The 20,086-nt window shown below is 38.4% G+C and overlaps 1 protein-coding gene across 4 annotated transcripts in view; it reads left to right on the forward strand.

Annotated features, from left to right (window-relative positions):
- TIPARP (TCDD inducible poly(ADP-ribose) polymerase) overlaps nt 1–9,564 on the forward strand; it is a 116,152-nt gene extending 106,588 nt beyond the window's left edge. For all 4 annotated transcript variants that reach the window (XM_019731964.3, XM_019731960.3, XM_019731966.3 and 1 more), the window contains 3 exons: nt 1,026–1,186; nt 6,524–6,802; nt 7,493–9,564. In XM_019731964.3, coding sequence (XP_019587523.1) covers nt 1,026–1,186; nt 6,524–6,802; nt 7,493–7,940 — 888 coding nt within the window. In that variant the 3' untranslated portion in view covers nt 7,941–9,564. The remainder of the gene's footprint in view (nt 1–1,025; nt 1,187–6,523; nt 6,803–7,492) is intronic.
- The last annotated feature ends 10,522 nt before the right edge of the window (nt 9,565–20,086 follow it).

A 20,086-nucleotide genomic window follows, 5' to 3' on the forward strand; every position in this document is an offset into this window, starting at 1 on the left:
TTAATGAGATGAGCCATTCATGTAACTTTTGACTACAAGTATATCTGGCTCCTGTGCTCAGGTGATTAGGTCACGTGTTGCACTTAGCATTTCAGAAGTCTAGTGGGAAACAATCACTCTTAGGCCCCTGGAAGAAGTACTTGAAAATGTTTATTGAACCGTGGTTAGACAAATTAATCATTTAAAATTCTATCAGATGTACACATGCATCCTTTAGTCTAAGATGGTAAGAATAGCTCATCAATCACAAAGCAAGGTTTTAAAATGATGATGGTTTGTTTTGCCTCTAAATGAGAATTCTGCGTCAAGTTTAAACATCCTGAAATGGACTTTAGAGATTAATTTCACATTCCAAACATCTGACTTCTTCAATTTGATCAGGTTAATTTCCAGTATTACAAAAGGGGGAATTAACCTACCTACCTTAGGTTTTCTTTTAAGGCACTAACAAAATGACCTAGTATATTAATTGCTATAAAACACAATATTGAATTAAAATTTTTGACTCTTTTTAAGTAATCACGAGCGTCTGATACCTTCCAAAGAGAATAAGAAGCTGTTTAAAATATGTTTTCAGAATACTTGGGCTGTCCCTGTATTTTTCCTCTGAGAAGTTTCTTAGGTTGGGAACTTAATTGATTTATTTGAACTGTGTATATACTACGATCTTAAATCCTCTCCTGAAAATTACCTTAAGAAATATAAAAAATCTCTAGGACATTGGTAGGCCTTCAAAATAGAATAGAGTAGTTTCCTGGGCTTCATGTGTTTCTTCAGGTGGAAATCCATGCTCTTCTAAACAGGGAGCATCTTTCTACTCTGCATCTTTGCCAAAAAAAAGAAAAAAGAAAAAAATTCCTATGTATAAAATGAATTAATTTGACTCACTGGACTTTATTGAAACTCTTCTGATGTTAATAGCAAGTTTAACTATTGTGGCTTTGGTTACGGTAACATTTTTCATATTTCATTGCAATTGTTTATTAACTTACATTTTTCCCTTTACCTTGTTTACTACGCCATAGTCTGTTATTCGACTGATTGAAGAAGCCAACTCTCGGGGTCTGAAAGAGGTCCGATTTATGATGTGGAACAACCACTACATCCTCCACAATTCATTCTTCAGAAGAGAAATAAAAAGGAGACCACTCTTTCGCTCATGTTTTATACTGCTTCCATATTTACAGTAAGTGTCCAGTGAAAAGTCTCATTTTAGTCTCATTTTACATACATGTACAACTGAATGCCAAAGAGAAAAAAAGATTTTAAATTAAGAGACTAACTTTGTTACTACCTCAAGAATGTGAAATTCTAAGTTATTTTTTGGGTTTAATTCTTCAAAAAATAGAATTCAGATAAGGTCCAATTAACCCCACACCAAAGTGTGAGTATCCTATTAGATTTTTTTGAACTGAAAAGCACAGAAGAATTAACATTTTTATACAACTAAAAGTAATTATATCTGGAATGAGGCAAAGTTTGTATTTGTGTCCTTCATGGAAAGATTGAGTTTTCTGATGATACCCTCTCGTTATGGGACTATTTCCCAGCGCAGGTAAACTGCCAGGTCAAGTAGGGAGAGTCCTTCAAGGATGTATTCTCCATTCTTCCTTGAGTGCATGGGAAGAATTCATCTTTTCAAATAATTTTCATTCTCATTTGCTAAGTACGGCCCATCTTCCTGTAATACTCATTAAATTACCTGTCGTACTTTTAGGTTGAGACTCAACTCATCCTTCTGAATTGTAGGTGAGCTCTTTTTCCATTTTCCCAGTTTTCTTCTTTCCCTCTCTAGATAGCCCACTGGCACGTCTTCATAGTTGCCAGAAGGTGGGCACCTGGCCATCAGCATGGCCATTTTTGAAAGTCAGTACTTCTAGGGAAATCATTATATACTCTAGTCAGACATACTATATTTAGCGCCTGATATTTTTAAATGATACTAGTTTACTTGGTTTTATGAACTTGGGAGGACTAGAGTAATATTGGCTGGTCTCTTCTGCTGATGTTTGAGCTGAAGATAATCTTTTCAAATTTTTACTAGCTTTTTGTTTTTTCTAATTTCAAGCCAAGTGTTTTTCCAGATCAATATAACACAATCTTAATGATTCTAATTCTGAGATTACATAGGGAACATTAAAAACAAAATACAAACAAATTCTCAGTATGTAAAAGCACTGTGTAATAAGGCCAATATTAGAAATGTATATTGGCTTGGAATAAATGTGTGCTTTTTTTCCTAGTCCAAGTGTGAAAATTTTTACCTTGTAGGGGTTTTTTTGGGGGGAGGGGGACTAATAACAATGCCATTTATGTGATTTCATTAGCACAGCTGGAGATAGTGTCAGCGTCCAGTAGTTAGGAACATACCATCCTCCGAGTGGAACTCGTTAGCGAGACTGCACTTGGCATGCTGGGCCAGTCACGTGAGAGGTGGCTTCTGTGTGAGAGTAAGGATGCTCATTCTAGTGCTGCATTATTGGGAGAGTTGGACAGAATTGTGAAAATTGGTTTGTTTCAATCCTAAACCAAGTAATTATAGTAGAATGCCCCCTTCTCCCTTCTTTTTAAATTTCCCCTTGTTTTGTAAAGGTGTGAACTATAAAAATATTAGGGGCGGGTGGGTGGCTCAGTTAGTTAGAGCTCGAGCTCTGGGCAACGGGGCTGCCAGTTCGATTCCCACATGAGCCAGCGAGCTGTTCCCCCACAACTAGAATGAAGTCAATGAGCTGCCGCTGAGCTCCAGGGTGGCCAGATGGCTCGGTTGGAGCACGTGCTCTAAACCACTAGGTTGCCAGTTCGACACCCGCAAGGGATGGTGGGCTGTGCCCCCTGCAACTAACAATGACAACTGGACCTGGAGCTGAGCTGCGCCCTCCACAACTAAGATTGACAGGACAACAATTTGACTTGGATGGAGCTTGTAAGTCCTGGGAAAAACACACTAGTGTTTTTTATTCCCCAATAAAATGTCCTGGAAATATACACTTTTCCCCAATACAGTCCTGTTCCCCTTCCCCAATAAAATCTTTAAAAAAAATAAATAAATAAATAATAATAATAATAATAATATTAGCTGTAGTAGAATTAATGCCACAAACATGGTCTTACTATTTATAACTTAGGCTTACAAGAGAACAAAAAAAGTCTCACTATTCTGTCTCCCTTTTTCTTTTTAAAATTTCCTATTTCCGTCTTGTTTGGAACAGTGATAATGAGGTATATAAAGTAAGAGCTTAGCAAATCAAAGAGATCGTGCAGACACTTCAGTGAAAAAAGAACGGAGAAGCAGCAGGTTCGCCGGGGTGGGTGGGTGGGTAAATGACGCACTTCAGTTCCTGTGTGCCCTAGAGTCGGGGGCTGAGGGTCACGTGGACCGGCCTAGAGGGAGAAAGAGGAGTGAGATTAGTTCTACAAAGCAGGTCTGAGAAATAGATTTCAGAGAGACCATGATCTTAGCCAGAAGGAAAGTTTTGTTTTTAAGTGTTAGTAAATACAAAAGGTCAAAGAAAAACATAGGTGTCAAAAAAGCCACAGCGATCAGGGAATCACTGAGGTGGTAAGATGGTGGGCTCGGGAGGCTGCCCTAATTCGTAAATTTCCTGCAGATTCAGCTCTTTATAAATGAGGGTTTCCCTGCTGCTTTTTTCTTTCAGTTTTATTGAGATATAATTGACATAACACTAAGTTTAAGGTGTACAGCGTAATGATTTGACTTACATGTATTGTGAAATGTATAAGTTTAGTTAACATCCATCACCTCATAGTTATGTGTACAGAAAACAATTTCTCTGTGCTTGCTGCTCTTTAATAGGGCTGGTAACAGGAGCTTATTGTTTAATGTTCTTAGAATACTTGAGCTGAGGTTGCATAAAAGCTAACAAGTCACAGATTTAGAGCTGTAGGAGTTCATTTCGGCTGAAAGAACATCTATCCCATGCAATCACCTCATGGTCATGAGAAGGCCGGATACAATTTCTTTGACTCTTCCCCCGAAAGGATAAAATGAATTCGTTTTTACTTCATTACTGAAGTTGGGTTAGAAAAAGTCTTTCAAAATGACAAGGGAGTCGGGAAAGTGAGTGGTAAAAGGTGACCTTGGATTCTGCAAATCCATTCTTCAGAGGTCCTTGTACAAGCTCCTTAGACTTCGACTTCGCCTCCCTGCAGAGGCTGGTACAGCACTGTGAAGCATAGTATGTTGTTGGAATACCCATGAGCTGAATAAAAACTTAGGATTCTCAGAAAATAAAGCCACACTTGTAACTGTGTTTGGGGTATGTGCTTTTAACCCGTGGCAACTAGAGTGTACAAGTCCATCAGCCACCTCTATATGCATTTTTATGTTTTAGTCTCAGGATGTCTTGTTAAAAGCAAGCCTCTGTGGGTAGGAATGGATGTTAACCTTATGTATAAAATCTAATTTAATATCTTAGGATGGATAGCATTTATTTATACAGGCTCATCTTCAAGAATGTATGAGTAAATAATAGAACCAGTTCCCCTGGAAAAGGAAAGAATACATTTGAAGCTTGTATTTTATGAAACTGGTTTTTAGGCAGGAACCATGTCAGAAAGGAGCGCAGTCTTCTATTGTTAGTGCCAGGTTTTCAGTACGGTGATGACAGCCTAAAACCTGTTTTGGGGAGTATTTGGGAGACTCTTACCTTCCTCCCTCAACCCAGAAACCTCTGTCGGTACCTTTGACCACTGATAATAAGGGAAAACCTGATGGGCTGTGATTTACCCTTTTTGCAGAGCAGGGATAGAGGGGACAGCTAAAAATAAGGAGCTTATCTTCTGTGTTTCCTGCCATCCTCCAGAATAGAGGTGGCTTTTAAGGAGATAGACACTTTTCAGAATCTGATTAAGACACTGTAGCGCCTCTTCAGAAAAAGGTACCAGTGAATGAAGACTCTGGAGGAATCTGTCAGGGCTGTGAAAATGCTCCAGAGGACAAGAACTATTGAACCTTCTGTCAAGAGGGTTAGAGAAACCAGCATCCCTTTAAATCAGCGCCTAGGGTTTCCTGGAAGCCCTGGATCCACCCAGAACTTCATGTCTGTCTCACATAGGGACTTTGAGGCAAGATAAATCTTAGGCACAGCTACTTGAAGGGGGTGTGGGGGCACATTAAAGAAGGCATTTGTACCTCTACAATTTTTAGCTTCTTATCAAGCCATCTCTTAAAAGTTAAAAGACTATGTGAGGTGGTGGTGGTATTAGTGGGAATCAGGCAAACCTGAGTTGCATCACTTGGTATCCATCACTTTTCAAGCCTCGTTAAATATATGTATGAATTGTGAAACACACGGAAATGGAAAGAATATGCACTTAGAAACTATATCTAGATAGGCATGGATTCAAATCCTGGCTCTGGTCCTTGCTAGCTATGCTAGCAGTTTTTTCATTTGAGTAAAAGGGATAACCAAGCCATCTTGCAGGGTGGTTATTCCAGTTAGTGACACTGTGTGTAAAATGCCTGGTCATAAGGTGGCTATAATGAGGGTGATGGTAACATAGGTTCTTGCAGGTTAGATGCATGTTCACACACAGTGGTAACCTCTGTGTCATAAAGCTCTTTTGAAAATTTCAGTTTCCTAATCCATTTGGCAGACTCATTGCTTCCTTGTGACCACTACATGCTGATGAGTGTTGCAGTGCCCTGGCCCTAAATCTGTGTCTCAGGGTCAGGATTTCCTTTCTCTGCTTCTTCCCTTTTGCTCTGTGTTAATCGTGGCCAAGAAATGTGATGTCAATTTAAGCATTTAATCAGGCAGCAATCTAAAATCATCCTTCAAAGTAGCAGACCTGAATTTAAAGGTTCAAGGATGTGCTTTCTAGTGTCTAGAGCTCAAAGTAATTAGCTCCATCACATGTAAAGCTATAAAATTTGAATAGTATTGATGGCTTTGTTGTTGTATGTGATACTGAAAAATGAAGCAAATACCAAATGTCAACTGTCAGTGCGTACACCATGATTTTTGTTTTTATAAAAAATAAAAGTTTAAGCTTTTTTATTTTTAGTATTTTGTGTTTTCTCCCTGTAAGCCCTCTCATTCCTACCTGCCTTAGTCTCCCCCTAACTGTGCTCCCCTACCCAACATAGACTTTAATAATAATGTGTTTTCTACTTAAAACAGCAAAGTTTGAAGAACGCATGTAAATTATCATTGCTCCCTTGAAATAAAGTTTCTTTAGCTATATAGGCAAAAGAGGAGTCCAGGACTCAAAAAGTAAACATATTTGTAATTTTGCTCTTGCTTGTTTGCTTGCCTTGCAGCAGGATATTCTATAATTTTCTCCACAAGGAGAAGGCCAGGAGGAAGCTAGTAATATCTGTGTACAGGCAGTATTTGCTCTTAAGATTTTTTTCTTTAATAGATAGCACTTTCTATATTATTTTCTAAAGAAGCATTTAAGCTATACAAATTATAATATTACATACTGCTATAGAGTACTATAATGTGAGATGTGCTTATTTTGAATGTTTCACATTGACATTCCTTCCACTCCTTTCTAGGACACTTGGTGGTGTTCCCACGCAGGCTCCTGCACCTCTCGAAGCAACTTCATCATCACAAATTATCTGCCCAGACGGGGTCACCTCAGCAAACTTTTACCCTGAAACTTGGGTTTATATGCATCCATCTCAGGACTTCATCCAAGTGCCTGTTTCTGCAGAGGACAAAAGTTATCGAATCATTTATAATCTTTTTCATAAGACTGTGCCTGAGTTTAAATACAGAATTTTGCAAATATTGAGAGTCCAAAATCAGTTTCTTTGGGAGAAATATAAAAGGTAAGTCAAGAGTACGAAAAGTTTAAGAGCACTTTTCTTAATGTAGCTAATGACAAATGCAGACTCTAATAGTGAAGACTTGCTTAGAGCTTAGTATATTTGTATTGTTTCATACATTAACTCACATAATCCTCATAACAGAGGATTATAAGTAGGGTTATTGCAATCCACATTTACAGAGGGGAAACTGAGTCACAAAAAAGTTGGGTAATTTGCCGCAGGGCATAACAGCTAATAAGATACGGTGATGGAGTTTGAACCCAGGCAGCCTAGCACCGGACACCTTGCTCCTCATCACTTCACTAGGCTGCCTCTCCAGTCAACAAACAAACGGAGGCATTGCAAAAGGAGTACATGTAGGTTTGAAGAATCCTAGCATTAAGAGAACTCAGGTGTGTGGAATTAGACAAGGGAGGTAAAGGAGAAGGTAAGATGTGAAAACTAGTTTTGAAGTGGAAGAGAAAGCATGTGACTGATTGGTGGATAATAAAAAGGAAAGGGCTTTTCCTATCTTCAGTGGAAAAGATAAGTTTAAACTTTTAACATGCTCTTTCTTGGCATTTTGCTCAATAGCTATTTTAACATTTCCTCCCCATTGAAACCATAAAGAAAAGTTTATGTCTACATCATGCTTATTAAATTGATCTATACCGTCTTTCTTCTGAATTCCCTGTCTGCTCTTTGCATTAGGAAAAAGGAATATATGAACAGGAAAATGTGTGGCCGTGACAGGATAATCAATGAGAGGCATTTATTTCATGGAACATCCCAGGATGTGGTAGATGGAATCTGCAAGCACAACTTTGACCCCCGAGTCTGTGGAAAGCATGCCACAATGTTTGGACAAGGCAGTTATTTTGCAAAGAAGGCAAGCTACTCTCATAACTTTTCTAAGAAGTCCTCCAAAGGAGTCCATTTCATGTTTCTGGCCAAAGTACTAACTGGCAGATACACAATGGGCAGTCACGGCATGAGAAGACCTCCTCCCGTCAATCCTGGCAGTGTCACCAGTGACCTATATGACTCTTGTGTGGATAATTTCTTTGAGCCTCAGATTTTTGTCATTTTTAATGATGACCAGAGTTACCCTTATTTTGTTATTCAATATGAAGAAGTCAGTAACACTGTTTCCATTTGAAAAATCTTGGTACTGCTAAATTATTTGATATGAACTCAATCCAGCATTTGTAGCAGGTTTTGGATGGGTGGGACAGAGTGGGGAACAGCATTGGAGGTTAATAGGGCACTTTTAAGACCCATTTTTTTAAGTGCTAGAAAGTGAAATTTTTTAAAAGAAAAACAAGTTTTAAAATGACCACTTATTCTTTAATTATTTACTAATTGTTGTTAGTGTACTCAGTGTGGGAAAGACTACAGATTACATACTCTTCATTCACACTTGTACATATAGGCAGCAATGTTATTAGAAGCTTTTTTTAAAAAAAAGAAAAAGAACAGCCTAACTAATTAAATGTGACTTAAGCCTGGTAGAAGTTTGGCCAAATGAAATGGAAGCTGTGAACAAAATGAGGATTCTGTATATTTACAATGATAAAAAACTGACTGGAACTAGTACTGTCATATTTATTCCTATCCAAAACATCACTGCTATGGCGTGTATCAGTTCATGAAATTCTAGTGGGTGGAAAGAAAGTTTTATTTCTATCAGCAGAACTGAAATGTATCACCCAAGCAGAGAGTGTCAGTGACTAACCATCCTGCAGTTTGCCTGAGAATTCAGAGTTCTGTTTAGAGGAAATTAAAAAAAAAAAAAAGGAACAATTTAAACAATTTTTGTCATCAGCAAAACTTTTCACTAACTAGTTATATGCGATTCTCATGTTAAACTTCAGCCTTGGAAAACTCAGTCTCTCCCATTATCATCCACTCAGTTTGAACAAGTTGGGCTAACTTGCTTAAAGTCAGTCTGGAGGATTAGAAGTATTACTTTATTTCAGGGTTCCAGACCTAGGCCCTGACAGGTTTTAGAGAAAGAAAGTATAGCTATAACCAAATTGATGAGGTTTATTACTGCTTTGCACAAAGTAGACTGTCAGAAGTATTTGTTGACTTGGAAATGTTGTTTAAGGTGGTCATCCCACCCCTATGCCTGCTTTGCCAGATGCAGCTGGGTTCCCTGGCTGCCTCTGTATTTTACACTACTTAATAGAAACACAAACTTGGAAACTGTGCCACTGGCCCAGCTGGAGCAGTGTTCGGTGAATATTCTGATGCCTCAGTTCAGAGAGGTACTAGCAGCTAGACAGACTTCGCCTTAAGCAAAGCAAACATTTGGATTTACAAAAGTGGAAGTGGCTGTTCACAAAAGAATTCACCACAGAATTCCTTCAAATGCCAAGCTCTTCTAGTATGTTTGTGGTTATTTCATTTACACAAAACTTTTCAGGAACTTCTGTGTTGTTTAAAGCAAGATACATCTATGCTGGTGTCTCAGTGAATCAGTCTGTTTAAACACTTTTCAGGGCTTCCACAGTTATTTATTTTGCCCTAGTTGATCTTGTTGTTTGCTGCCATTGGCATGAAACGGCCAACTGTGGCTGTTACAGTTGTTGTTTCATTCAGTTATAACCTGTAAACCAGTGATTCCCCATCTTTTTCAAGTTAAGACACCTTACCGTTGCTTATCTGATTTTATGAAACTTGTTCCTTTTTTCTCCCTAAAGAAAAAAAAAAAGCTTTATGACCTATTTATTTTTTTAATAAAACTAAGCAAAAATAAAAGTTCTGGGAATTCTTTAAAATTTTTTTGTTATTGTTTTGGTTCCATTTAAGATAACTGTGTTTAAACACATAGTGGATGATCTGTAAATACCGTTGGGTGAATGAATGAGTGAGTGAATGACTGAATGAACAGACCTAAGCAGAACCTGCTGCTTAAACTTCTGTGCCCTGAGAAGCAGCAGCAAGTACCTTACCTGGCAGTCGGTGTCAAGTCAGCAGAGAAGAGTGAATACTTTATTCTGCAGGTAAATATTTCGTATAAAGGGACAAGTTTTATATCAGCATACAACTGTAGTGAAAAATATAAGCGTCTTGTCCCCTTCAGCAGGTGCTGACGAAAATATAAAGGAATTACAGACATCTTGTCAGTGCTCAAGCCCCTTAGCTCTCAGCCAGCTTTCCTCTGACTGGTGTACGTGAGCATCTCCGACAGTACTTCCCCCCAGGGTAATAATTTTGAAATTCCTATGGAGTATTGTATGTTGTTTTAACTCAGCGAGAACTATGGAGTTAGTCTAAATTTTGTGATGGTTCCATGGGTTTAAAACATACTGAAAGACATTTCAGTAAATCTTTCTCCCTATTGGCACAGCTATAATTTATACCTCAGAAAGTTGGAACTTACTCATAATTTAACTATGGTTAAGATTCTAGGGAGAGTCGGCAAACTCCCCAAGATATTTCAATGTCATAAAATACTATATACAGGAAGTGTTTTTATATGTGCAAAATTTATAAATATTGGATCCTTTGTAATTATAAATTCTAAAACCCAACACGGTGCCTTTTGCTAGAAATCTGTTTATTTTCATAAATGATTATTTAGATATAAAAATCATTAGGGCCTGAAACACTGAACTCTTTATAGAGGAAATTTTTACAAGTCTGAAAATGACTAGAAAACTATGTTCAATATCCAAACAGTATCATATAGTCCATTTAAATCCAAGGGTTTTACCTTCCTCCATTTAATCAGGTAAGATAACCACAAAATGTTTCTAGTTTTTCTTAATTGGGATCAAATAGTCAAAATGCATTTAGAAAATTCTGTATGGCACTGTTCTAATATCTAATCCACATCACTGTTCTTGCTATTATGTGATTTATTTATTTTTTTGGTAACAAGCTCTTCTATTTTGACAAATCACTTAACACTTCAGTTGGTTAGTTTTTTCATCTTTGAAATAGAGGTGATTTGTTTTGTTTTGTTTTGTTTTGTTTTGAAAGACTACAACTGATAATGATCCAACTTTGGGACCACACAATGCAAAACTTTTTGTAAAGTGCTATGCAAACCGATAGTATTTATTTACAAATTAAAAGCCAGATACGTTTTCCTCAGGAAAGACTTTTGGGTTTTAAAAGCAGACCCATCTAGTTTATTGATTTAGGTTCTCTTTGCAGGCAAGTTAAAGGAAATGAAAGTACATTCTACCTTCTTTAGCTTGCTAACCTTCCTCTTAAACTGTTGTAGAACGAAAAATAATATTGAAAGTTTTCACAGGCATGAGTTGGTCTTAATTTATTGCTCAACTCACTCCTCAGCGTATCTTTTGGGAGACTAATTCCTAAATAGAAATATCAGATGGCAGCTCTTCTAAAGCTTTAATCTTATATGAAGGGAAATGTGTGTGTGTTACAAGTGTTTCATGAACACGTTGCTGCGTTCTCCAAGCTAGAGCAGAGCTGCTCAACCACTCCGAGGGTGTCAGAATTTCACTGACTTAATTGTACTTAGGTGGCTAATAATTAGTAAAATGCAAAATGACCAAAAACAACTATGAATTTAGTGATCTTTTAAGCAAATGTGTATTACGCATCACAACCATATCTACATGTGTTATGTAGGATATACTTAGTCTTCAGACAACATTTGGTGCTTAAATGGATTAATGGGCTCCTTACAATAACTCCCATATATAGCTCAAGTTTATAGCCAATAGTCGGGAAATCACTGGGTGACAGGCGGGGTGAATCTTCTGGGGTCTCTAGTCCTGCTCCCCACATAAGAACGCAGGACATGGTGAGGCCAAAAAGGAACACCCACGGAGCATAGGTAGGGGAGTCATATCACTATATTCTCTCTGGCGGCTGGGTTGGAGACACAGGAGGCAGGAGCCACATGATCCGCAATCCACATTCCGCCACACTACGCGCTTGCCAGCCACCATCTTCTTGCCAGCCCACATTTTCTGCTAGCATAGCCACGGCAGTTATATTAGTGGCCAATGGCTCACTGGTTACAGCTGATGGCCAACTAGCCACAGCTGATGGCCATTTACTACCTGAGCCAGCACCTTTCCACATGAGGCCGAGAGCCTGGAAACTGCTCTCCTGGCTCTGTCCCCACACTGGGCGAGACTACATATTCAGATTTTTATAACTATGTGTATCTCCTTAATTATATCCAGTCTTAAAATAGCCTTAATCAAAAATCAGGCAGCTAAGAGGCTCAACCCAGTGTTCAAGAGCCTCTGACCCTCCTCACACTTAGTAAGTCCCAGGTGCCAAATTGTCATTTGATGGACCTTATGTTTAGATACATCAGCCGCACTTAAAAGAGTTCCACAGTATGTTAAGGATGGCATCCAACAGATTTGAGTGGCCAAAGTACACTGAACAGATGCTACTCAACATGATAATGCAAGACTCTTCAATGCTAACAGGAAATTCCTGTGCAACCATCAGTTTATATAAATTGGGTTTTGAGCAGCAGTGATGGATTTGGGGCATTGACCCACACTTTTCTGACAGGGTCCTACTTGAAGGTTTTCATTTCATAGTATCACAGTCAAGGGTTTAAGTCATAATTTCTTAACCTGAGTGTAATGAACTGTGCACTTAGGAGCAGCAATCATAAATGTATCATTGGTTTCCATGATCTAAGCTAACTGAACACAGTAACTACAAGCTTTAGTTTCACTCATAAATGTAGCTGAATTTCTTCTAAATACAAATTTCTACCCCTATGACTACGTTTTTCTAAAAATAAAAGTTTGCAGTCTTATAATTAACTTGTAGGCATATACAGGTCAGTGCTAGATAGGAGTGGAAATGCAGATTTTTGTATCGTTACTGGATTTTTGTGATGAATTACTGTCATCAGAAAGCAATGGCTTAGTCATAAGCCTGTCTGAGAAAGTTACACAATCTTAGTATGTGGCTTGTGGACTGATCGAGATGAAGAATGTACAGCAACACAATGCCTGCCTCATGACATACAATCAAGTTTTTGCTGGTAGTAATAGAAGTAGTACAATGGTGAGCTGAATAAAGGTATCCCATCCAAATAAAGATTTGGTAGGCCCCGAAAATATCCAAGTTTTCATCCCAGGAACCAGTGAATGTGTTACCTTATATGGCAGAAGAGGTTTTGCAGATGTGATTAAATTAAGGGTCTTGAGGTAGGGAGATTATCGTAGGGGAGCCCAGTGTAATCACAAAGATCTTTATAAGGGGAGGCAGAAGTTCAGAGAGATTGGAAGATGCTGTGCTGCCAACTTTGAAGATGGAGAATGAGGCTATGAGCCAAGGAATGCAGGTGGCCTCTAGAAGCTAGACAAGGTAAGGAAACATTTCTCCCCTAGAGCTTCCAGAAGGAACAAAGCCCTGCTGACACCTTGATTTTTGACCTCCAGAACTGTAAGATAATAAATTTGTTTTAAGCCACTAAATTTGTGGTAATTTGTAACAGCAGCAGTAGGAAGCTCATACAAGTAGTAAATATAATAGAAATTATATTGAATTATCAGGAAGCTTTTCTAATATAAATTAATAATTAAAAAGAGTACTACAAATACTAAAAATTCAAATGCTTGTTGGAAATGTTAAAAGATTGTAGGAAATTCCAAGAGAGTAGAATACCAGTGGCTTTCCAAGAGAGGTATACACGCTAAAGACAAACCTCATTTAAAATAAGCCTTCTTCCAAGAGGCATTTAAATAATAATAAAAGACAAGCACTATACTTAGATGGCCCAGTCCTCATGAAAGACTGGGAGAAATCAAATTGCTTTATAGAACCGGTTGGTGAAAAAGATGTAGGGATGGAAAATTTAGCATTGGAGGTTATTTGTGGGTTTACTTTGCATAATCAAAGTAATCAGTCACTCCTTTGGGTGATCATACCTAAGAAAGAGTACACAACTATTTAAAAACCATTTGTTGAGGATCTCCTAGAACCCCGGGGAATTCCTCCTTGAAAGGGCACTGGGCTCCACGATGTCAAGTAGCTCCCTTTAACTTAGCAAGGTCTAGGGTTTCCTTCAGCCCTGTGGTTAAGGAATAATAGAAACCCCTGTTTTCTGTAGAGACCTTGTTAAAGTCTCAAACCGTATTAAGAATAACCACGTTCCTGGGATAGCCAGTTAGCTCAGCTGGTTAGAGCAGTGGTGCTCTTAACAACGGTTGCCGGTTCGATCCCTGCATGGACCACCATGAGCTGTGCCTTCCACGTCTAGATTGAAACAACTACTTGACTTGGAGCTGCTGGGTCCTGGACAACCACATTTAAAATAAATACAAGTTTAAAAATTATATATATATCCCTACTCCTAACCTTATTTTTCTGTAATTAGGAACTTCTTAGCAGAAGACTTCATTTGGTGCTTTCCTTTGAAGGAAAGGGACATCCACTTAGCTTTGCTTTTCTCTATTGTACCTTCTTCCAAAGAGTCTTATGGAGAGGGTCACAGTAATCAGATTGTTTGGTAAAAATACTTAAATGTCTCTCATAACAGAAATTTATTCCAACACTGATTAATTCAAAGGTGCGAAATTTCCAAAGGTTCTGTATGATTCTCTTGGTTCTCCCCTCATGATTACAAGTGACTCCTCTGACCCCAATTATTACATCTCATCTGGAGCAGCCAAAAGTAGGAAGGAATGATCTTAATCTAGTGCCGTTTTCTTTTTTTTTTTGAACCTTTCACGAGTTAGAAAAAACGTCCCAAAATCACCCCAGTGGACTGCCATTTTTGTCTTATTGTCCTGGTTGCATTATGTGCCCATGCCTAAACCGATCCCTGGCAAGGGGAACAGAAGCCCGATGAATGGTTTGGCCTAAGCAACATTCACTCTCTAGGGCACGAGAGTGATCCATGAAGCAAGGAGTCACCCAGTTCAGTAGTTCAGTCACCTGAACAAGATTGGGGTTTTGTCAGGAAAAAGGAAAGTGGCTGTTGGGGAGAAAAAAAAACAATTACTTGTCACAAATATTGTTTCTCAAGGTTAAATCAAGAGATTGCATTAAAGGGCACTCCTTGGGAAAGTTTTCCAATCTATTTTCACAAAGACCCCTCGATAACCATTTACTTAAAGACCAAAGGGTTATGGAAGCAAAAGTAATGTTTCAGAAAGCCTATAAACTGACTTAAAACTGGATTTACTACTGTGTGGTCTATGAGACTTCCAAATTCTAAGTGCAGCTATTTTTTTATGTGAAATGTTGGTCTTCCTGTGGACTGACATTAAGAAGCCTTTGCAGCAGGAGGGGGCAGGAACAAACATTCCAGTTAGATTATGTTGGAAATTTAGCATCATTGTCTCCATGTGGGGTGGCTGGAGCAGGATGGCATCTCTAAGACTCAGTTTCCTTATAATAAATAACCTCATGGGCCGTACAAGGATCAAAGGAGATTTCATTTAGCACAATGATAATGCTGACTTATTCCTTGAGTCCAAGGACTCAACTGAGGCCAGATTGTATTAGGTTGGTGCAAAAGTAATTGCGGTTTTTGCAATTATTTTTAACCTTTTAAACCGCGATTACTTTTGCACCAACCTAATAGATTGATATTTGAGAGTAGGGATAAATCCCTGCAGAGTTAAATTATCCAGTTTCCTTGGTTTTGGATTCAAAATCTCCTAATTTTAAAAATATATAAACTACAAAGATGATAAAATACAGCTAAGCAGAATTTAATAAAAACTAAAAGTTAACTCTGCCTACGCCATCCCTTGGTATTAAAGCCAACCTCCCAGCTTTATGGAACTGCAACCAAAGGCTAGTTCTCACTCAGAATCTGGAAGAGGAGATGGGATTGGCAATGGGCAGCATCAGAAATGGATGCTTGTCCATCAGAATTTGCTGGGACACCACAAGCCTTGAGCTTGTGGCAGGCCTTGGAGATGATAATGTTAAATTATGTCATTACCAGCAAGCAAACTCAGCTAGCTTTCTCCATTAATGCAAACCAACATCTGATGGAATTAAGGTGTTACCAGGCAGTATTCTGATTGAGAAACCCAGGAACACCCAGCCCTGGGTATGCCCAATTCTGCCTTGGATCAGTCACTTCACACCCCCAGAAGATCTCTGAGGAGGTATTTGCCCAAAGAAAGCAAAGCAAAGAGACTATTATTAGTTGGGGTCTTAACTCCAATCTCTAATGCAGTAAATTGAACTGAAGGTTGGGAGGCTACTTTGTCTATTATTGGTTAGGACCAAATACCCTCAGCTTCAGCAGGTTATGTAGGAGCCCGGCTTCAACGACTCCCTTTCTAATGCCTGACTTAGAATATCAGCCTGTACTTCTATGATACAAAGAAAGACCAGTCCAATTCACTTTCCTGCCAACTCCAGGAAGAGAAAAATATTTGTTATTTAAAGCAAGGGTTAACAAACTTTTTCTATAAAGAGCCCGCTAGTAAATATTTTAGACTTGGTAGGTCATCCAGAATCTCACAGCTACTCAACTCTGCCACTGTAGCCCAAAAGCACCATAAACAATGTGTAAGTGAATGAGCCTGGCTATGTTCCAATAAAACCTTGCTCCTAGCCTGCTGCCACCTATGCTCTACACCACTTTCATTAAATCTAAATAATTGAACCAAAGTTCATTTATTTGATTTGTTACTTGAGATGTCCAGGTACTAAATCAAATTTTTGCTTCTTGTTCTTACTATAGCTGTGCTTCTAATTACAGGGAAAGCATTATTATTACTTTTTAAAATCTAATTTCCTTTCCCTCCCTGTCCTCTAATAGACCATATCCAATTCAAAAAGAAAATGGGAAACCTATAGGAAGGCTATGCTTTCTGGCTGACATTATTTGTGAAGGCATGCTAAATGCTCATATTCTCCACCCTGGGGGCAGATGGCATCATGAGGCCACTACGAGAAGGTTTCTTCTACCATTGCTCCTATACACCCACCAGTAGGAAGGCCATTTCATCCTTGATGTTTTGGTTCAACAGAAACCTCATATCAGAGGGCAGAATAGATGAGAAACCCACTGGCTCCAATAGTGGCAGATAATCAGTCTCTTACTCGGGTGCCTTTGGGGTTTTCTGTCATAGGACAGCCGAGGGCCTAAAGAAGCCCCACCAGGCGTCGCATCATAATTCCCATCTACCTTTTCCAAGAGTTAATGTGGTCTGAATGGTGGTAGGGCTCTCCAAGGCCAGAAAACAGAGAGGGAGCTTTCTCTGGAGACAAAAGGAGACAATGGAATGGAAAGGGTAGAAATAATATTACAGAACCATGACTATATGTTTGACAAGGTTCAGGATTAGACACAAATCTGCAGAGGCCAATGTTAGAGCCTGCAGTTGGGCTGTCTAGAAGCAAGAGATCAGGTCTGTAACATGGGTTTTATCTTCTCTCTCTTTCCAGAAATGGAAGAAAAGGGTATCTGAGGAGCAAAAAAAGTTGGAAGCAGACAGCTGGCAGACATGCCTATAGACTTCCCAAAATAGAAAACTCTAGAGAGCTTTGGCAGCTTTTCACTGAATTGCCATGGGGCCTCAGAAAAGCCAACAAGGGGGTAGTTATCGCTATGGTGGTAGCCATCACGATCATTGGGGTGATAATGGTGGTCCTTCATGACAGTGGTGACTCAGATGTTGGTGATGCTAGCAGTGGTGAGGTAGTGATAATGGAGGAGATGATATGCTTCTGGTGGTGATGGTGGTAGTGGGGATAGTGATGGTCATGGTCACGGTGGTCATGTAGGTCATGCGGGGGGTGGCGGGGGTTGGTATCGTTGCTATTTGTAGTGGTGGTCATGGACAGGGGAAGAAATCAGGACCCCTAGGACTTGATTATAGGGAAAGGAAAAGAAAGATCTAGAAAAAAGTAGGAGAAATAAATTTTGTATTGCTTGGCTCCACTCATAGGAGAAGGGAAGTACAAAATTTATGACCTTAAGCCCTACCTCAGAATTCAATCTGATAACTTTAGAGTCAGGAAAGAAAAGCAGTAAATTCAAAAGATTCTACTGTGTTTTCCTGAAAATAAGACCTAGCCAGACAATTAGCTCTAATGCATCTTTTAGAGTAAAAATTAATATAAGACCTGGTCTTATTTTACTACAAATTAAGACCGGGTCTTATATAATCCTCCCTAGACCTTACACATGTTTTTGCCAATTTGAATTATACCTTTTTGGATTCATGAATGTGTCTTTTCCAGGGCTCCCACATTCTCCCACAAGGTCTTGGAACACTGAGGTCACCTCTGCTTCCTCTTGGTTGAAACTTTGTGGGCTCTGGGAGTCACTGTCTACCGTGTTTCCCCGAAAGTAAGACCCAGCCAGACAATTAGCTCTAATGTGTCTTTTGGAGCAAAAATTAATGTAAGACCCAGTATTATATTGTATTATATGATATGATATGATATGATATGATATGATATGATATGATATGATATTATAATGTTATATTATATAGACCCAGCCTTATATTATAGTAAAATAAGACCTGATATTATATTAATTTTTGCTCCAAAAGATGCATTAGAGCTGATTGTCCGGCTAGGTCTTATTTTCAGGGAAACACTGTATTGATTATTTAGCAAGAAATAGAGATCTATAGTGAATGTTTCTCCTTTTTTATGAAGATATGTCAATAGCTTCTTGATTTTGAAAGTGAAGTTTTTTTTAATCTATCTCTTTTTTTTTTTATGGAGGGTGCAGCTGACAGTGCCCCATGTGGGGATCGAACCTGCAACCTTGGTCTTATTAGCATCGCACTCTAACCAACTGAGCTAACCGGCCACCCCATCTATCTCTATTGTTGATTGACAGGGTCAGGGTTGCCTAATTGTACAATGCCAGGGAGCGTTATTCACTCGTGGCACCCCTGGAGGAATTTAATGCCCAGACTGCAGTTATACTTAAGGCCTTGGCATGACAGAGTAGCCTGTAGCAGTCTGATAAACTGGGGTTGAACCCTGAATTCAAGGAAGAAATAAGAAGGCAGAAAGTTCTCTGAAAGGAAGACAGCCTGGGCCCAAGGCTTTACAGAATCAAGACATTCCCCCCAGTGGGCCGCAGTCCATGAACTCAGGAAGAGCGTGGTGTGATACCTAAAATTTAAGTCCTTTACTGTTCTGAACTGTATGAGTATTTACCCTGTGTTATCCACAAGTTTTAAGTAAAGTCTTGTAACAGCTAAGCCTTAAGGAATGCTGGAAAGGAGGTTATGTCTGCTCTTGGGGTCATGTAGAAAAGGAATAGGACAGAAGCCTGCAGGTAACAGACAACTGAGCCAGGAGAGATCAAGCAACCACCAGGAAAATGTTTACTACCAGCAGAACTTAAGTACCCTCTACAGAAATTTAGGGGCATAAGCTGGCCTTCTCATCAATAAGTGAGATAAGAGGAAAGGAATTGCATTATTTTATTGGGATAGTGAACAAAAGGGTGACCCTAGAGGGCTGGACAACGTGGAGATATTTAGGTATAATATTTATTGATATTTATTGAACATTTATTATGTGCTAGGCTCCATATTAAGTGCCTTACGGGCCTTATCTCAATTTTACAGTTGAGAAAGTAAAGCCTATAATAAATTATTCTGATCAAGAGAATATAGCCAGTGAGTGGCAGAGCCCTATTTAAAATTGTCTGCTAATTTTCAAAGTCACACTCAAAATCAGTGGCCTTCAAACATTGTGATTATACATTTCTATTAATAAAAACTTTGGGGGTATACACGCCAATGTATGTATATTTATTCATGAATTATATATATCTTTACTAGTAAATTATATATATATATAATACATATATATATATATATATATATATTATATATATATATAATAGACATAAAAATAGAAATGGAACAAGGAAAAGATGAAACAAATAATATAAAGTATAGACAAAAAATATTTTAAAAACAAGAATTGTAGTGTTTTTATATTTATTAAGTGTACACAAATTTTTTGTTCTCACTAAAAAATAATAATAGTTGTAGTAGCGGGAAAAATTATATCACAAAGACACTTATATTCAAATGGAAAAAAATCCATCATTGAACGAGCTTACTAAATCATGATGCTCATTTTTTCATTCTTAACCTCCTTTGACAAAGATTTCTGTTGATCAGCTAGTAAATATTCATATTTCCAGATGTGAATCATTCTTGCAAACTAGTAGAAAAGTATATATATAGCATACACCTTCAAATTCCATCAAAACTCTTCATTTTGATGGCTTTTAAACAGAAAAATCCTGCTTTCAAATGTTTCTAAGAATACACATGTGAATATTTTTATATGATTCACTTATTTTTCTTTAGAAACAGAATCACATAAAGT

The sequence above is a fragment of the Rhinolophus sinicus genome, chromosome 17 (assembly GCF_057876585.1).
Source record: "Rhinolophus sinicus isolate RSI-liver-muscle chromosome 17, RSI-T2T, whole genome shotgun sequence".
NCBI lineage: Eukaryota > Metazoa > Chordata > Mammalia > Chiroptera > Rhinolophidae > Rhinolophus > Rhinolophus sinicus.